The sequence below is a fragment of the Bos taurus genome, chromosome 19 (genome assembly GCF_002263795.3).
Source record: "Bos taurus isolate L1 Dominette 01449 registration number 42190680 breed Hereford chromosome 19, ARS-UCD2.0, whole genome shotgun sequence".
Classification (NCBI taxonomy): Eukaryota; Metazoa; Chordata; class Mammalia; order Artiodactyla; family Bovidae; genus Bos; species Bos taurus.
The window spans coordinates 47,005,119-47,025,166 of NC_037346.1; the positions used below are offsets into that span (position 1 = coordinate 47,005,119).

Consider the following 20,048-nt stretch of genomic DNA (forward strand, 5'->3'; position numbering starts at 1 on the left):
CAGATTTCCCTAATTGACTTTTGAATTCTTGACCACTAAGAGAATCTTCCACTAGGACAGGCAGTGGCAAACTTTTTCTCCATTGGGCCAGATAGTAAACACTTCAGGCTTTGCACACTAGAGAGTCTCTGTTGCCACTACTCAACTCTGCTGTTATAGCTTGAAAACATTCATAGGCAGCACGTAAGTGAATGGATGTGGCTATTTCCAGAACAGATTACTAGCCGAATGGCCCACAGGTTGTAGTTTGCCAAGTAGGCAGGACTGCTGAACAGTTAGAATTAGCATGGGAAATAAAACCAGCAAATTACTTACCTATTTTAAAAATTTCTTATTCATGCTCATCACCACTATCTTTAAGAGGCTTTCCAATTAAAAAGGAAGAAGAGATCTATAAATGTATAGAAAATCTCTATAGAATTGATGGTAGCCATAATGTCAGTTTCTGAATTAGGTGTTTGAATGTTTGAAATATAAAACATATTTTTCATAGAAATATTCATTGGTATTATAATCAGTATTTCCCTAGTGGCCTTATTGGTTTTTCAAGGGAAAAAGAAATTTCTTAAAGCTGTCATTGTAGGGTTTAATTGTAGCTACAAATGAGAGCTAATGATACCATGTAATTTATTGACTAATATGTCTTTTGCCTTTAGTGTTTTCATATTAGTTCACAAAAACATATTAACCCATAATCCACTTCAAGTATAAAAATACTTATTACCATTGTTAAAAGTCCATGACATCCCAGAAATGTATCTTTCTTCATTCCAGTGAGAAAGCTGGCTTAACACCAGTCCTCACCCAATACATACCTGATGTCTTGGGGAGCCTTTTCCTTGACATTCATTTAGTAAGTCTGTGTTAAATGCTTATTATAGGTTCAGCCCTGTTCTGGACACCAGGGTGCAAAGCTGAAGGAGACAGCCCAGCCTTAGGACTCACAGTTTATTTAGGGAAAATGAACAGATGAATAAACTAATAGTCACTTTTAAGTATCGTGATAAAGGTATGCACAGTGATTAAGTCTGGAAAATGTCTTCACTAGATTCTAAGCAATATCCCCTTTCAAAAAGTCCAAGTGGAAAAAAAAAAAAAAGTCCAAGTGGGAGACTTTCCTGCTGAACCAGTGACTAAGACTGCTCCCAACGCAGGGGACCTGGGTTTGATCCCTGATCAGGGAACTAGATCCCACATGCTAAGAGTTCTCATGTCACAACTAAAGATCCCAAATGCTGCAACTAAGACCCGGAGCAGCCAAATAAATAAATAAAAATATTTTTAAAAAATGTTCAAGTAGGAACCCAGTTTTGAAGAATTCTTCAGGCAAAAGTTGTATACATTACTCTGATTATTGTCTTCTTTCATAACTCCTACATTTATTTTGTGAAGGAACTCTTCTTCCAGTATTATTTGAAAATTATTTCATGCCAATGAATAAAACCATTGGCTTAGAAATAGCAAAGTGGGCACAGGTTGTTATGTTTTGTGTTTTTTTTGCCATAGAATAATAATTAGAATTCGGTCTAAGCCAGTAGAGTGTAAGTAAGCAGTTGCCATCTGGAGTCCTGAGTAAAATCCAAGCTGGAAGGCCTTTGGTCTAGTCTTTAATAATTAAGTATCCATGGCTCATTCCCTTGGCCAGAAGCCAAAAATATTCCTCTTGTGTTGGAATGGGTTTTATTATCCTTTCCTGGTACTTAACGTGTTTTAGGTAGAGAGAATTCTAAGCTATGATTTTTTTCATTTCTCCCTTTTTTACTGGTATGATATGGGATAATAGATGTAAGTATTTCTGCAACTATGGAAAGATAGGTGTGTGAACCCTGATGGGAGTATTTCTTGCTATTTTTATCTTCTTTTAGTCAGACCTCAGCGACTCTATTTTGTAGCTCTTCCTGGGTGATAGGATAGTTGTTTCTTCTTTCTCCTGCTATTTAGAATATATCTAAACAGTGACATCTAAAATTTTGAAGTATATGTGTGTGCTTCTAGAATGTGAAGAGGGTGAAGATGGAGGAGTAAGCTATCACTTCTTACATGCTCATTCTTGAGATATGAGGATGCGATCAGGGTAGGTAGAACATGAAATGATCACCCATGAAGTCAGCCCTTTGAGAACTGTGTTGAGTAGGATTTCACAAAGTATAGATTCCTTTCATATTCTCATTGTAATAGTCACAACAGCTTTTTTAGATAGATATCATTGCTTGCTGTGTTTTTAGGAAATTGAGGTTAAAGTTTCTTGCCCAAGGTCACATGGTCAGAATTGTGAACCCTAGTCCTCAGACTCCAGATCCTGGACTCTGTCCTCTAGGTTCTTCTCCTTGTATCAAAGTCCAAGAGTTATCAAAAATAACCAAATATGTTGGCTTATTAATATCCCCCTTAAAAAACTTTTAGACATATAATTTGGCTACCTCTTCCAATGGATTTTCATCTGAATAAGGTATATGACCAAACTCATCTCATAAGTAATGTAAAAATAGAGGTCATTTATTTTTCTCACCTTTTTTTAATAGACTTCCAGCTTTGAAGTCCTTTGTATACATCACATCTGATAAATCACAGTTTTCTCTTGTCAAAGAATTGCAAGATAATCTATCATTTGGTCATTTTAACTAAGTTAAAGTGAATATACTGTATAGTATTCTTTGGCATGTCTCTTTAAATATGATTTCAAATAATTTACTGACATTTCTGTCATTATTTTCCAGGTTAACATTAGCAGAATACCATGAACAAGAAGAAATCTTCAAACTCAGATTAGGTCATCTTAAAAAGGTAAGTATAATGAGAAAATGTGTCTGAAGAAATGGAATTTTTAGTTTACATTTGGTGTTGAAGTTGTTTGGTCATTTGGGCAATAATAGCTTCACATACCTGTGGAAATCATTAATAGTTACTTTGGGTCACACCTGTATTCTAATGGTGGAGTTCATGTCTTTCAACTTGCAAGTCAGCTCCAAGCCCCCAGTGAGAGTGCCTTTTCCACCAATGATATACCGATATTTCATTCTGTATGCCTCATAGGTCCCCACAAGTGATTATCTTTTTAGTAAAAAATAAATATGAAGTAAGAGCAGACAGTTCTGAAAGTGAAGTTACTGTGCTGTTGTAAATGCATAGCAGCTCTTGTCTGTCACCTGAGCTGGCTGAGAAGAGGAGGTGGCGCACCAACTGTATTGTAACACAAAGGCACCCACGTGGAATTTGGTGTTGACAGTGTTCACAGAGGTGTCTTTGATATAGGTCACTCGTCTCTTAAATTCAGTAGTGTGTGCTTTTTGATGGGTGCTGCTTATCAGGAAGTTGATCAATAAGTATTTAATAGATTGCTCTTAAGGTGTGCTTATCATCTCTCCCTGCCCTTCTCAGATCTTGTTAAATCAGTGGAATTTAAAAGCACTAAGTAGAATCACAGTTATAGAACAGAACCAGTTAGAGAAGCTGATTTTAAAAACCTGATTTAAAAACCTGATTTGTGTTTTTAAAAAAAAGAAAAAAAGATTGCATGCCTGTATGTATACATACAAAATATTTCTGGAAACTTACACAAGGAACTTAACAGTGATTGTATCTGGGGAGTGGCCATGGAGAGGGTGGAAGCTTTTCACTTTTCCTGCTGTTCTTCTCTGTATGGTTTGAGTTTTATTTATTATTTTGCTGTGGGATCATATTTAAGATTAAAATTCCAGTTCTTAAAAAAAATCTTTTTCAGTGGAAAACATCTCAGCTTTTCTTAAGAGGGATGTCTGCTTTTGTTTTTGAAATGAGAGTCTAAAAAGGTAAAGTTTCCTGTGTTCTAAGCTGTTTCTTTCCTTTTCACTTTAGGAGGAAGCAGAGATCCAGGCAGAGCTGGAAAGGCTAGAAAGGGTTAGAAATCTACATATCAGGGAACTAAAAAGGATACATAATGAAGATAATTCACAGTAAGCAACTTGGGGGTATGTTGGGTTGGAGATTGCTGAATACTTTCTGACATGAATTGTCCAGAATGATATTTTTGCTTATTGTAAATTTGGTAAACCATTCCATGGTGTATTTAACTCTGTTGTAGGTGTAATAATACGTTTTATGAACAAAATTATGATTTTCATTGGTTTAAATACATAAAAATATATTAGGGTTATATATTAAGTATATGTTTATACAAACAGCACTTTTACGCACATAGAGCTCATTAAGGCAATGTAACTTTGCAGTCGCCAATGGTTTAGGTACACTGTGTGCTCAGATTTACCCTCCTAGCCTTCCTGAAGCGGAAGCATTAGGGTGGCGGTGGGGTGGTGTGGAAAGACGGTTGGGTTGAAAATGACACTCAGTTTCTGAATGACCTTTATAGGTCTTTAAAGTGTTGAGATTTTTAAGAAAGACTCAAGTTCAGTACATTAATTGTAGATAAATGCTCATCTTTGTAAGTCATTTAAGGAATTAAAACTGTGAAAAGTAGATTGTAAGTGGCAAGTGGCTTCTAACGATAATCCTTTTATTCCCCCCACATTTTTCTAATTCTGAAACATGGAGGTTTTGGCATAGCTACAGCTTGTATATTTTTGTTTGGCCAGAGTGAGCCATGGACTTTGCTTTCTGTAAGTGGCAGCAACAGTAGCTACCGTTACTGTGCACTCTCTGTGTCAGGCAGAGTGCTAAGTGCCCCTGTGTTCTGTTGTTTAGTTGTCACAGTAGCCCATTGCAGTAGGTCATCTTCAATACATAGATCTGGAAAGTGGCTTAGAGAAATTAAGTTAACTTGTCTAGCGACTAGTGTGGCCAAACAAAGAGTTGAGATGTGGCTCTGACTCCACAGTGAAATCCTATGCAGTGATATCACCTCTCTCCACAGGTGTGCCACTGTCTCAAAATCAAAATACTTTCAGGATTATTAGTAGGGCTGATAAGGAACTAGGTAGAAACACCTAAAAGTTATTTTTGCCAGAATCTCTCATTTCTTTATCTTATTGCTAGAAAATGATACAAGATGGAATCCTATATGGGGAAAACAGTTACATCATGAAGATGTAAAGAGAGAAAATGAATGCACGTAGAGCATGTGACTCACTTTATAATGAGACCTGATCTTAAGGCCATGGAAACTATCTTGGGTTTTTATTGTATGTTTTTGGATGGAGGGGACGTGTGGTTCTTGAGGGGTTTGCAGGACCCTAGTAGCAGTTTGGAAATCCCTGGTCCAGTGTACAGCCCTGCACCCCCCTCCTTGATGGCAGGGCAGAAAGAGAGGGAAGTCAACAGGGGTCACTAGTCTAATTGTGGCTGTGCTGCAGCTGGCACCTGGGTCTCACGACTCCACAGCTAATGTTGTTCATCATAGTTACGCCTTCTCTTTGAACCATAGAGTTTTTCCTATGCTCAGAATTAGCTATATTGCGGTGATTGCCAAACTGTTGGCAGCATCTGTAATTGTATGTATAACACGTCAGACATTCTGGAAATTTCACAAACAAGGAAAATTGTGTAGTACTTGACCTCAAAATGTTGTTTTATATTCTGTTTCCACAGATTTAAAGATCATCCAACGCTAAATGACAGATATTTGTTGTTACATCTTTTGGGTAGAGGAGGTTTCAGTGAAGTTTACAAGGTAAGTATGAGGAACTGGGTATAGAGACTGAGAGTTAAGTTATTGGTTATTACAAACTTAGAAAACATTTAAAATAGCGATAGAATTGTGACTGATATCTACTGGCCAAAGTTCCAAACTGTTAAGAACCTGTGTATCAAAATGATCCCTTGGAGAAGGAGACGGCAACCCACTCCAGTATTCTTGCTTGGGAGATCCCATGGACAGGTGGGCTATGGTCCATGCGCTCGCAAAAGAGTCAGACACAACTTAGAGTCTAAACAACAACTATCTTTGGGAGAACTGCTTCTAGTAAACTTGTGACTAAGCAGGAGTCAATATTTTACCCTGTTTATCAAGTTTGAAGAGTAATTACAGATTAAAAAAAAACAACAAACAGAAAATAGCACCATTTCTGGGTAATGGAATAGTGGTGATTTTTACTCTGGTTTTGTACTTTCTGCCTCATCTGTATTTGTTAGAGATGAATGCTACTTTTATTCTAATAAAATTTATATATATATATATATATATATATATAATGCTTAAAATAGATGTACTAAAAAATTAATTCTTTGAAAACCTGGTTTTTGCTTTTAAAGTGTTGGCATCTTCCATGTCAGAGTGTTTAGTAACACTGGTTTTGCTGAAGGATTGTCCTGGCTTAGAGTGCTTCAGTTGGCACAGCAAAGTCCAGGCTACTGTGGCCTCCAGTTGATTTTCCGTGAATGAGAAATTCTGCCTGTTTTAAATACACCAACCACAACCTCCTTAAATTTCTCTGTTTCTGGCACCTGGCATTTAAATGCCCAATTAGTTTATTAATTTGTCTTTACTGTATGACCCTAGTAATTCCCTCTTTTCTAAGTTGTAGCCTATACTGTTAATGATTTATGTTATGCCCATATGAATTTTTATATAGAAAATCTTTTGAGTGAAATACTTATTTCAGATAAAAACATTAGTTTTTCTTTTTTCTCTTTTTTAATGTGAATTTTTTTATTGTGGTGATGTATACATGATACCTACCATTTTAACCATTTTTAAGTATACAGTGGCATTACATGTACAGTGTTGTGAAAGTATCATCACTTCCCATTTCCAGAATTATGATAATATTTCTAGTGTACTGCTGGGTTTCATTTTCTAGTATTTTGCTCATATTTTTAATCTATGATCATAAGTGGTATTGGCTTACAGTGTTTTTTTATGTGCAGGCAGCATTGTCTAGCTTTGATGTCATAGTTATTCCAGGAGTTGTGAAACTTCTTTTTTCCCATGTTCTGGAGTGTTTTGCATTACATGTTGGCTACGTGGAAGTTGTTAGTGCTAAATCATAAAATCAGCTGGGTAGTTGTCATTTTAGAGGAAAATAGTCTTTTCAGTTTCTTTTACAAATATTGACCCATTCAGACTTTCTTCCCTTTCTTAAGTTAGTTTTGATAATTCATTTTTCCTGGAAAATCATCCTATTTCATCGTGATTTCCATACTTTATAAGTTATTTCTCTTATGAAATGTTTATTTTTGTATCTTTTGACTAATAGGCCAGAGGTTAGTTAGTGTTTCTTTTTTCCTCTGGAGATTAACTTTTTATTTTTGTTGATCAGATGTACTATTTGATTTGTTCTGTTTTCATTGACTTTTGCTTTCAAATCTTCCTTCTGTTTAGTTTTCATTTTGGGTCATATACTTAGTTTATTATTTATTTGGGGTAATTTTAAAAATTGTGGTAAAAAACAAATAGCATAAAATGACTAACTTAACCTTTTTTAAGTGTTCAGTTGTTGCTGTTCAGTCGTGCAGTCATGTCCAGCTCTTTGTGACCCCATGGATTGCAGCATGCCAGGCTTCGTTTTCCTTCACTATCTCTGGGAATTTGTTCAAACTCATGTCCATTGAGTTGGTGATGCCATCCAACCATCTCATCATTCGTTGTCCTCTTCTCCTGCCTTCAGTCTTTTCCAGCATCAGGGCCTTTTCCAATGAGTCAGCTCTTTGCATCAGGTGGCCAAAGTATTAGAGCTTCAGCATCAGTCCTTCCAGTGAATATTCAGGGTTGATTTCCTTTAGGATTGACTAGTTTGGATTCCTTGCTGTCCATGGGGCTCTCAAGAGTCTTCTCAGTTCAGTAGTGTTACATATATTCATGTTGTTCTGAAACAGATCTTCAGAACTTTTTCATCTTGCAGAACAGGAGCTCTACTCACTAATCAGCAGCTGTCCTTTTCCTTCTTTCTCCAGCTGCCGGTAACCACAATTCTACTTTATATTTTTATTACTTTGATTATTTTTTGGTAGCTCATGTGAGGAATCACAGTGTTTGTCTTTTTGTGACTGGCTTATTTCATTTACCATAATGTTCTCAAAGTTTATCCATGTTGGAGCATGTGACAAGATTTTCTTCTTTTTAAACTTGGATAACCCTGAGATTGTTTATATATACTTCATTTCTTTATCCATTCATCATCTGTCAGGTGACATTTGTGTTGCTTTCTTCTCTTATCTGTTGTGAAGAGTGCTGCTTTGAGTACGCATGTGCAAATACCTCTTTGCGATCTTGCTTTCAGTTCTTCTGGCTGTATACCCAGAAGTGGGACTATTTCTTTTTTAAAATCATCAAAATTGGTTTTTGGTGCTTCACTTGTTAGTGATTTCTTCATATTTTTTCCTGTTCTTCAAACATTTTAACACTTCTGAAGTCTAAATGCTTCTTACAACAATATGTACATCAATGTATTCTTTTGCTGTCTTCCATGTAGCCCTTCTTCGATCATTGGTGAATCACAGTGTCTTGAACTCAGAAATAGGTTTTGATAATAGGAAAAAATGACACTTGTAGTTCATTGGTGCTCTTACAAATTAGGTGATGTTTAATCTGGCTTTTAATGGCTTGAAATGGTTCCCTCCTATAAAACCATGATGGATACATGCATACAGGTGGACTTTAGACTCTGTAAGAAAAATAGAGTTCAAAAGTTTCCATTTCTGTGAAATAAGATACTCTGTTTGAATTGAATGGTTTTTGTATTTTAAAAATACTGGTTTAAATTTGGTATGTGTTAGAAGTTTCTTTTATAAGCAGGCCTCTCTTGTATCCTGTGCTTTCCTAGAGGTAGCTTGTCTTTTAAAAGATCTGTAGAGTAATCACCACTCTTCATGGACTATATATCCTCTGCCTGTTGTCTTCATCTATTCATATGTTTGTGGAAACTGGTAGATAGGTGGTAATAGCATTGGAACTGAAGCAGTAAGTTTTTAATTTGGACATTAAAGCCAAGTTCATTCTAAAAAAGTTCCTCAAAAAATTGTATTGGGGAAATCTGTTGTAAAATGCTACTTACTTTTTCAAATTGTGATGTACGCCAGGCGTCCTTGAAAATCTGTTATCTTTTTTTAACCCCATAATCTAGCACCGCTGAGCTGATCTGGAGCTTGTGCCAACAGTGGTGGCCTTTGGGGAAAGCATGTCCCTTTTTTTGGACGGTGCTGCATAAGCGACTAGCTTCTGACATTGTTGAGGTCCAAAATTACTTTTTATTTATCCAGTATGTAGGGGTGCAATTAAACAAACTTAGCAAAGAGGTGTGTCCTGTTTCTTAAGAAAGCAGATAGTCTATGACCCTAGCATTTCAAAAGTGGCAGGACCTCTGAACCTACAACTGCTCTAAAAATAAAGCCTATTAAAAAATATTTACAAAAAGGAAAAAAAAAAAAAAAAAACGTGGCAGGAATTACTGTTGAAGAATGTCAAGTCCCAGAACCAGCTAAGGGACAAGAGCCAAGAGGTGAGAAAGGTCCCAAATAGGGTAGATGATATCCAGAAAGAGAGTTGTTTAGAAGTGACTGTTAAGGCATGGACTGTCTTTCTGTTTATTGTATATGCTAGGTTTTATTTTCTAAACCCCTTGGTGCCAGTGTGTCTGGAGACTTCTCGATTGTCTCATCACAAGTTTCAAGAAAGATGATTACAACTCTGAAGGAAGTGTGCTCTCCACTGCCCTTGTTATTTAATAATGCATTTTGGACTTTTGAAAATGTTGGTCTGTTAAACAGAAGCTTCTGGTCAGTAGCCTGTAATTTTTGTTAGCATTATCCACAGTATAATTTATTCCTTTTCTTTATAGGCATTTGATCTAACAGAACAAAGATACGTAGCTGTGAAAATTCACCAGTTAAATAAAAACTGGAGAGATGAGAAAAAGGAGAATTACCACAAGTAAGTGATACTAGAGTATCTGATTTTTCAAAATTTAGTATTAATAGCTGTAGTTTGAGCACTGTGTTAAGAGCTTTACATGCATTGCTGTTGTTTCATTTAATCCTCATAACTGTCCTTGGAGAGTAAATAAATCTTCCATCTTACTGATAAGGAAATTGATACTTACAGAATTGAGTAACAGCTAAAAAATGGCTGAGCCTGTATTTAAATCCAGACTTCCTTTAATCCAGGCCCATGTGTTTAACCCTCCCCTTCCATTGTGCCTCTAAAAGTAGCTATAATAAATAAGTAAAGCCTCATAAATCATTGTTGCTTGTCTGTAGAAAATGTGAGAGCATTCTTTAGTGGCCTGGGGACCCCGGGGAGCAGGGGGTGGGGCTTCTGCTGCTGCCTCAGTCTCATCATGGAGAAGAACATGCGGCGCTGGCGCCCTCAGTGTGGGCCTCAGTGCTGGACCCGCCTCCCCTGTCACAGGCTTCCCGTCTCAGAGCTCTTGTCCTCAGTGTCCCACTTGCTGTGCTTGCCCCTTTCTAGATGCCATTGTGGCAGCCCTCATCTGTACTGGGGGTGCAGGATGGGAGGGTGACTCTTTAGAATGAACAGTTTTTACACGTGCAGGTAGGAATGTTTTTCTTCCACTAACATCAGCCCTTGCCTGTCTCTGCCCTGAGCTTCAGAACATTGAAGTTATAGCTCACTTGCTTTGGAGGCTACTCAGACTTTTCTGTTAGAATCTCCCCTGGCCGTAATATTGTTTCCTTTTTGTAGTAACAAGTACTGTGTTAGACATATCCTACCCCTGAAAGAAGAGACAGCCCCTTTTGCTAGAAAGCAGTCTACCTCCATTCTATAAAAGCACTTTTGCTTTCTCTTATAAATAGTACTCTGGAAGGAAAAAGGCAGAAGAGTGGACTTTGAAGAGCCTTTTAGGTGGCTTCTAAATCTCAGTAGAAAAATAAAACATTTCTACATCATTAACCCATTCTTGAGGCTTGGAGCAAGGCAACTCCTGCCTTATGGCTACTGTTCATCAGGAACCCAGGAACTCTTGCTGCTCTGTGCAGGCTGGCAGAGGTGCTCAGTGCTGGAGGAGAGAAGGTTCCTGTGGCGTTAGGAGAGAGAGCGCTTAGCAGAGAAGGGAAAAAGGGTGCTGTGTGCTCTGTGCATGGCACTCTGCCTGTGTCCGTGTGTGACAGGCGGCTGCAGTCCAGATGCTTTTGAGGAGCAGTTACATTACTACAGGTACATTCCAGGCACTCGACAGGCAGGGACAAATGGCATGCGGCCGCAGTTGCCAGAGAGCACTGAGGAGAGGACAGCCACATGTTCTGACCAGTTAGGAAGATGGTGAGAAATGTCCTCATCATACTGAGACTCAAAGAGTACCTTAGGGTATAGGAACAGTACCTGCATCTCTTTCACAGTGTCCTTCGGCTATCCTCGGAGCCTGTTCTGCAGCTTGTGTGTTCTGCCAACTCTAAACCAGCTGACTCTACAAGGGATGGACCTTGATGAACCTTGAGGAGATAGTTCCTCTGCAGAGATTTATACAGACTTTGCCTCGTCTCCATGTCCAGCTTTCAGGCTGAGTTTAAAGAGAACTCAGGGGTCGAAGACTGTGGTGACTGCCCATGGGGGTTGTGCTCACTGTAGCCTTTTGAAGCAGTGAGGGATGGACACCAGGACCTCCTTGACACACTTGGCAAGCTGTTTGAGTCCTGGTGCGTGTGGATGGGGTCTCCTTTCCCATTTGTCTGCCAGATGGAGTCACAGAGCAGCTGAAGGGGGTAGTTTCGTGTCTGAGTTCTTAGAGGTTCAGCTCCAGCTCCCAGCGCTGCCTTCCTATTCTTTGCTTCCTCACCAAGGCAGGAATCATGACTCCTGAGCATCTTCTGTGGAGCCATCTGGGCAGGAGCCATTTCCCAGTTGATAGACACACTGGTGGGGGGGCGGGTGGTGCAAAATTTTTGTGACCTCCATTCATCCTTGTGGGAAAATTCTTAACAGCATTTCCACCTTTCTTGGAAAGATTTTGCTTGCTAAGTGATAATAAATCATAACAGAGGAATGTTAGGCTATAAATAATAGTGAATTAGCAATATGGCATTAACCCCCTTGAACTGAGATTAGGGAGACATGTCAGGGGCTGAACAGATTTTAGAGAGTGCTTCAAAAAGTCAGTGTGAAGCTGAAGAGGAGTAATTTCAGTGTTGTGGTCACATTATAAAATATGAAAATACTGCTGTTACCTGCATATAGTAAGATCTTCTGCTTGCTTTTTCCTTCATGGGGATGACTTTCCACCCCCATCTGGAATCAGAACATGTATTTGGGTGAAAAAGAGAAAAATTCAAAGAAAATAAAAGGCTATTGTATTGTTTTATTTAGAGTTCTATTTTGCACCCCCTTTCCTCTCCTTTCTCTGAAAGTAATAGAAGTAAACTGGTTGTTTTGCTTTTGCATTATTAAGCATTAATAGGCATTACTTGATTTCTTTAACCTCCAAAAATAGATATTAAGAAATTTATGGTAGGAAAAATTTCATATAAAGCTATCCACAGAAATAACTGTATCTGTACTCTTGTATGATACTCTTTTCTAGTTTTCTAGAATATAATTACTGAAAGTCTAAATATATATCTCCTTAGAGTAGAAGACTAAATGGATCAGTTTCTTATTTGTTTCCTTATTTATAGTGCATTAGTCCCTTCGACGTTTAGTTGAAATTTGAACATATGAAGGATGTAAGAATATAAGGAGAACCTCTGCTCTGCCTGGTGAACTGTAGCAAATGGCCTTAGAGCCCGGCGTGATGTTGGGGGGGGTCCTTTCATGACACACAGAAAGTTTCCTTAGTTGGCAAGGACTTGTGACAGTTTCTTTAATTTATACTTTTTTCTTCCTTTATTTTCCTCAGTTTTTTAATACCTCCATGGAGAAATTGGTCTCTACTCTGAAATGCACAAAATCAAAAAGTTAAAAGGGCGGAGAACGATAGATTTCTAGTGTGTGAGAATGAGAAATGACTTAACAGTAATCTGTTTAGACCATAGGTTTCTGAACTTGTTTTTTTAGAAACAGTACTACCTTTATTTTACCGAATGAAATGAGGTATTACATTTTTTTTTTTGTCCATGCTATGAGGCATGTGGGATCTTAGTTCCTCACCAGGGATCAAACCTGCTTACCCTGCATTGGAAGCGTGGTGCTGCTCCGACTCAGTGCTGACAAGTTTTTCTTTTCAGAAAGACATAAAGATACTGATGAGGACTTCCCTGGTGGTCCAGTGGTTAAGGATCTGCCTGCCAATGCAGGGGGCATGGGTTTGATCCCTGGTCCCAGAAGATTCCACATGCTGCTGGGCAGCTAATAAGCCTGTGCATCAAAACTACTAAACCCACGTTCTAGAGTCCATGCTCTGCAACCAGAGAAGCCCCACAACTAGAGAGTAGCCCCTACTCAGCACAGCTAGACAAAGCCTGTGCACAGCAACAGAGACTCAGAGCAGCCAAAAAGTCTTTTAAAATTAAAGAAAAAGTGCTGATGAAATGAAGCGTATGAAGAAGCAAAACTGCCCAAAATGGCCACTTAAAAAATAAACCTAATCAAACAAGGTTTTCTTTGGGGAAGAACATTTAATCACTTTTAGATTCCTATTCTTCCCCTCCCTCTTCCCCTAGTTGTTCCTCAGTTTTCTTCGATTGAATACTTTCTGTGTATTTTTGACATGCTGGAATACATTTCAGAAAACATCACTGTTTTCCTTTTTTGACTTTTAAAACAAAATGCCCCAAACTAAATGGTGCTAGGTTACTTAAAATATAATATCCTAAAATATATATATATAATAATATACTATTACTCTTTTTAAGTAAGAACTAAATTTTATTCTTTAAAATTCAGTATATGAATATGTCAGATTACATAGTACATTTTTCTTCCTTATCTTACTAAAGAAAAAAGACATGTATGAAAAAACGTCTTTGATTCTAAGAAAACTAAGGTTCCCATAGTTTCAAACTTTTTATCAAATTAGCATTTTCTTAGAAAGTAATGCTGATAGTCCTGTAAATTCTTTTTTGTAAAGAGTAGGATTGAAGAACAAATCCAGTGCATTGTAATTGCCTTGTCTTACCAGCAGCCCTTTTACTCAGTGAGTTTACGTACCAAATTGATCCCTGTGATGGAACCCCAGGGTATGAACATTTGTAGGTGGAAAGTATCAGCTTCAGAGAAAAGAAAAAAGTGCTGTCTTTATCATTTTTAAACGTCTGCTGTTTGGGTATCAATATAAAAGAGGTAAGGTTATCACAGAATGAACTTGCAAAGGATAAAAGTTGGTGCCTACTGTTTTCCCAACAGCTTGGCAGAGACCTGTGGAGAAAACGGGGTGAAAAAGACTAGAGGACCAGATGGCCTTGAATGGAGTGGATGTGCGGGAGCAATGGGGGTGTGAGAATGAATTGGGAGGGTCCTGGAAGAGTTCTGAAAGACAGGACAGGGTACAAAATGTTAAATGTTTCCCTTTAAACAGAATACAGAATGTCTCCCTTTGGTTCACAGGCATGCATGTAGGGAATACCGGATTCACAAAGAACTGGATCATCCCAGAATAGTTAAGCTGTATGATTACTTTTCACTGGACACTGACTCGTAAGTACTGTGCCGTTTCTAGCGTAGCAGAAAATATTATTTTCTTGCAGTGTGTTGATGACTCATGGAATGGAATTTAAAGCTGGGTCCAGAAAATACTGTCTGAGGGGGCCAAATGTATTTATGGGCAAATGATTGTATTTGAATTCACATTGGGGCCAGCAAGATGTACATTTCTTGGCCACAGGATGGGTGCAGTTGTGTGCTGATCAGTGTTTCACAACCAGCATGGAGGGGAGAGGCATAGGGCTGATGGGTACTGTTTGCCAGTTTCTGTGAAATAAGACTCTGAACATGTCCAGTTTTTTAAAAAAGGGGGGGCAGCTTTATTGAGATAGGTTTATATACCATATGGTTCACTCATTTAAAAGTACACAGTATTCATAGGTATATTGCGGCCATGACTGTAGTCAGTTTTAGAACATTTTCTCCACTCAGAAAGAAATCCTGTACCTTATTCTATCATCCCCCTTTTCCTCCACTCCACTCCTGCTATAAGCAACCGCCTATCTGCTTTTTGTGTCTATAGATCAGCTCTTCAGGGACTTTCATAAGATGGATCATGTAGTGTGTGAACTTTTGTGGCTGGCCTCTTGCACTTAGCATGGTGTTCTTTTAAGGTTCTTCTTGTGTCGTTTATCAGTACTTCATTTTGTTTTATGACTAAATATATTCTGCTGTATGGAAATACTACCTTTTGTTTATCCATTTATCCTACCAGTGGCTTAAAAACTAGCTCACAAGATTTCTGAGAATTTAACTCTCAGCTCTTAGAAACTGGTACAAACTGGTGCTGGCATACCGCAGACAAGCAACAGTCAAGTGAGGCTGATGAACACTGATGGGCCTTTTGAAGTTCTAGCAGTATGATTTCATCATAGAATTAGAATGAAATGTGGCAGAGTCTAATGCTATATCTGAAAATATAGGTTGGTTCAGAGGCTTATAGAGATTTCAGTCCAGCCTTCTCACTTTGTAGGTGGAGAGTTGAGGACCAGAGAAGTTCATGACTTGTCTGAGATCTTTAATAATCGTAGGCATTGTTGTATTTCATTACTTGTATAGGTAAGCTCTCCATCTCTTGGTTTATCCGGAGTTTAGAAATAGTTCAGCATTTGGAAACATCTCTGTTGGAGTCTGAACTGAATCAGGAAAGCATGCTTAGGCCTGGCCCGCAGGGGTTTCCTTCCGCCTCCCAGGGTGTTCGGCCTCTTCCAGATGGCGGCTGTCTCAGAGCTTGCTGTGCGAGAGAGCCCATCCAGATTTAGAAATGGCCCCAAAGGGAGACCATAATTTCCTTTGGAAGCATCCACTCAGGGATTTCCCCTTTCCAGTCAAGTGCAGTCAGCACAGTGCTGTGTGTGGTGTGGAGTGGGGTTCAGAAAAACAGCGAGTTAAAAAGCAGATTTCCACAGGGTAGCTTTATTGTTTTGCTTTCAACAAGTTCCTTGAATACTAGGAAGGACACTCATACCCCCCAAATATAAGCACAAAAATCATTTCAAAAATAAATACAATGACTTGGATTATCTGCTGTTTTGAATTGTATACACACTTTTAACTAATCTGAGAAATTGAGTTGATTTTACACTACTCTTGGGTTGTTTACTTTGTTCTTCCTGTTGTGTGTATGGTGAATTTTTCCCCAAAATAAGTCAAATCATTGTTTTAGAAAGTTTTCTGAGAGTTGAGTATTAAAAATGAGATTTTATTTTCAGCTTGCATTGGGTCCAAAATAAATTCACTAAGCCTGAGACTCTATGCCTCAGATTTCAGCATATCAGATCAGAGAAATTGATACATTTTAGGCCTATTTTCTCAAATAGAATGCTAGCATGTTGGGACATGCTATGTTTTGTAAGAAGCATGAGCTGTTGGTCAGTTTGGGGGGGTCCCTTGGGACTGTGTGTGTCCACATTTTGTTGTTTTGCTTCTTGAAGGTCTTCAGTATTCCATAGGCCCTGAGTGTGAGTCCTGCGTGTGTTCCATCTTAGATGTGTTGGCCCTTGTAGGCTGTGTTCACCAGGCTCCTTTGTCAGTTTTTGTTCAGTGGGATTCATTCAGTGGGGAGACAGAGGTGGTGGTGGGTGGAGACTCCTCCCCCCATGGTTCCCAGGTTCCCTTGGTGACCCTGGTTCTGACTGCGCCATCTCCACCCTCTGGCCTTAAGGTGCTAATGACTTCCTGCTCTAGATGATTTCTAGGGTGCTCACTGGCCACTTTGTCTTCTTAGCTCTTCTATCATCTGTGTGATTAGTTCTCTGAATTAAAGCCTCTCTGTTCTAAATACTTAAGTAATTTTTATTTGCCAGCAAGACCCTGAGTGATTTAGCCACATTGTTACAGCTTCAGTTCAGTTCAGTCGCTGGCTCAGTTGTGTCTGACTCTTTGCAACCCCGGTGAATCGCAGCACACCAGGCCTCCCTGTCCATCACCAACTCCCGGAGTTCACTCAAACTCATGTCCATCGAGTTGGTGATGCCATCCAGCCATCTCATCCTCTGTCGTCCCCTTCTCCACCTGCCCCCAATCCCTCCCAGCATCAAGGTCTTTACCAATGAGTCAACTCTTCACATGAGGTGGCCAAAGTATTGGAGTTTCAGCTTCAGCATCAGTCCTTCCAGTGGACACCCAGGACCGATCTCCTTTAGGATGGACTGGTTGGATCTCCTTGAAGTCCAAGGAACTCTCAAGAGTCTTCTCCAACACCACAGTTCCAAAGTATCAATTCTTTGGCACTCAGCCTTCATCACAGTCCAACTCTCACATCCATACATGACCACTGGAAAAACCATAGCCTTGACTAGACGGACCTTTGTTGGCAAAGTAATATCTCTGCTTTTAAAATAGTTTAAAAGGTATTCATCTCTCAGGAAGCCTTACTTCAGTTTATGACTGCCTTGGAAGACAGACACATGACCCTACATATCCTGAATGCTGTGTAGTTTTAGATCTGTGTGACATACTGGTATAAGTGAAAGAAAAAACTCATACTGTATAATGATACATTTGTTAGAACTACAGATACTGTCCTTTAAAAAGCTCTTTTATCTCTTGTGTATTTAACAAAGAAAAATCATAGTACATGCAGTCTGCTAGGAGCAGTAGTGTGTAGTCAGCCATGGGGACCTGGCAGACCCCAGATTCTTCCTTACTGTCAGCACCCAGGGTCATATAAAATGTCTGCAGTGAGGATTGTATATTTGATCATGATGTACTTGTTTAGAAATGGAGCATCCTGTGGATAGTAGAGTAAGTGTCTAGCTTACATACATGACAGTTCCTGTCAGTATTCCTAAAGTCTGATTCAAGAAGCGGTGTGCCCTGGGTGAACTTTAGCAGAGCAGGTTCCAACGTGAAGGGTGCAGACACTCTTCACTAAGAGAGTTGTCAATTTACTTCCTGTAAACTGCTACTACTGAATAAAGAATAGAAGGGTATTTTAAAGAGCAAAGAAGGAAGTGAGAAGCTATCTATCTACCTTAGCAGTCCCCAACCTTTTTGGCACCAGGGACCGATCATATATGTGGAAGACAGTTTTTCCACAGACGGGGCAGGGGGTCAGGGGTGACTTTGGGATGATTCAAGCTCACTACATTTATTAAGCACTTTATTTCTATTGTTATCACAGCAGCTCCACCTCAGATCATCAGCATTAGATCCCAGAGGTTGGGGACCCCTGAAGTACCTGATGGTTTCACTGGGGCTTGTTTAGTTAGACTTAATTTGCTTGCTTTTATCCCACGATCAAGTGTTGGTTTATTTGTCTTTAGGTTTTGTACAGTACTAGAATACTGTGAGGGAAATGATCTGGACTTCTACCTGAAACAGCACAAATTAATGTCGGAGAAAGAAGCCCGATCCATTATCATGCAGATTGTGAATGCTTTAAAGTACTTAAATGAAATAAAACCTCCTATCATACACTATGACCTCAAACCAGGTATGTCTAATTTTTAGGAGACAGTATTGGTGGTATTTCTTTGATCTTATAAGTAACTTTCAATTTTATAAAGTTATTGGGTTTGGTGGGGGCCAAAAAGGCCTAATAAAATCTGACTCTAAATTGTCTGGGTAGGTGTGGGAATAAGAGAGTCCTGGCTACACAGCATGGGGTTTAGGAGGTTGGGTCGTATTCAGCGCTCTGCAGAAACAATGCCCTTGTCCTTAGAGCCAGGGCAGTTCATGATGTCAGTCCAATTAAGAAAGAACTGCTCTGGCAAGCTTGGTTTTGTTTTTTCCCATTACTCACCCTATACAGCAATCCTTCTACCCCAAGTCTCTTTGATAAGTGCCCTCACATTAGCAAATTCTTTTCCATATATGCCCCCCATTTCATTAAATTCTGAGCAGAGTTTTCCATCTTTTTGTATGGTTACTATCTAACTTTGATAGTTGTTGGCAGGGGAGAGAGCAGCTTGACTTCTGTCTGTTGTCATCCTCAGCTGTTGCTTAGAAGTCTGCCTGTGTGCTCTTTAGACGGCTCTATCCAGCTGAGCTTAGGTGTTGGGAAGAGTCCCCTTTACCTCCTGGTGGGGACAGTTAACTTTGCCATCCTCTTCTGATAGCTACATATTAAATCTCACTATTCTTTAATGACTAAAGTGAAAGTTGCTCAGTTGTGTCTGACTCTTTGCGACCCCATGGACCATACAGTCCATGGAATTCTTCAGGAGTGGGTAGCCTTTCCCTTCTCCAGGGCATCTTCCCAACTCAGGAATCGAACGCAGGTCTCCCTTATTGCAGGCAGATTCTTTACCAGCTAAGTCACAAGGGAAGCCCCTTTAATGACTAAATAAATAACTAAAAAATTCCTTACAAGGAAGTGATTTTTTAAAAGATGGCTACTGTGTGATTGGGTTTTCTATTACTGAATCCGTTACATTTTCCGGCCCGGGAGCTGTAGGTGGCGCTGTGGTACTAACTTAGATTCCCCTGTATGTTTCCTTTGATTCCACACCACCCTCCCCAAACTACTGGTCCAAACAGGGTGGTTTAGAGATCCGTACTGAAAGCTCAGATGAAAGTTTCCCACTATTTTTGACCAACCATACAAATGATATTTTACTTTGGCTAGTTAATTATTTTTTTCCACTGCTCATAGTGCTGGTTTTGGCACATTAAGCAGGTGATTCTTGGAAAAGAGAAATTTGCAGCCAGACACTTACGACTCTCCTCTAGCATCCAGAATCCAGATTGTTTTATTCCAGAGATTTAAATGTTTGCTATTATGTGTAAGAGTTGGAGTCCAGTTGTCCTCTTCTTGTCTGTTATTACTACCTTGGCTTTTCCTAGTAAGTTCTCTTTTATTCATGAAGATTTTTATCTTTTTAGGTAATATTCTTTTAGTAAATGGTACAGCGTGTGGAGAGATAAAAATCACAGATTTTGGTCTTTCTAAGATAATGGATGATGATAGCTACAATTCAGTGGATGGCATGGAGCTAACATCACAAGGTGCTGGTACTTACTGGTAGGTATCTGAGAGGTCTGTCCAGTTGGCTGGAGATGCGACTGTGCTATGCTGAGGTGTTGGTGATTGTTCATTAGACTATATTCTGTCTGCTTAGGCAGAAATGCTGTATGTCATAGT

The 20,048-nt window shown here is 39.1% G+C and overlaps 1 protein-coding gene across 8 annotated transcripts in view; it reads left to right on the top strand.

The window, feature by feature from the left end:
* TLK2 (tousled like kinase 2) overlaps positions 1 to 20,048 on the top strand; it is a 123,896-nt gene that overhangs the window by 93,546 nt on the left and 10,302 nt on the right. For all 8 annotated transcript variants that reach the window (XM_005220906.5, NM_001192827.1, XM_059878147.1 and 5 more), the window contains 7 exons: positions 2,718 to 2,784; positions 3,835 to 3,932; positions 5,521 to 5,602; positions 9,708 to 9,799; positions 14,366 to 14,455; positions 18,229 to 18,398; positions 19,790 to 19,928. In XM_005220906.5, the coding sequence (XP_005220963.1) occupies positions 2,718 to 2,784; positions 3,835 to 3,932; positions 5,521 to 5,602; positions 9,708 to 9,799; positions 14,366 to 14,455; positions 18,229 to 18,398; positions 19,790 to 19,928 (738 nt within the window). The remainder of the gene's footprint in view (positions 1 to 2,717; positions 2,785 to 3,834; positions 3,933 to 5,520; positions 5,603 to 9,707; positions 9,800 to 14,365; positions 14,456 to 18,228; positions 18,399 to 19,789; positions 19,929 to 20,048) is intronic.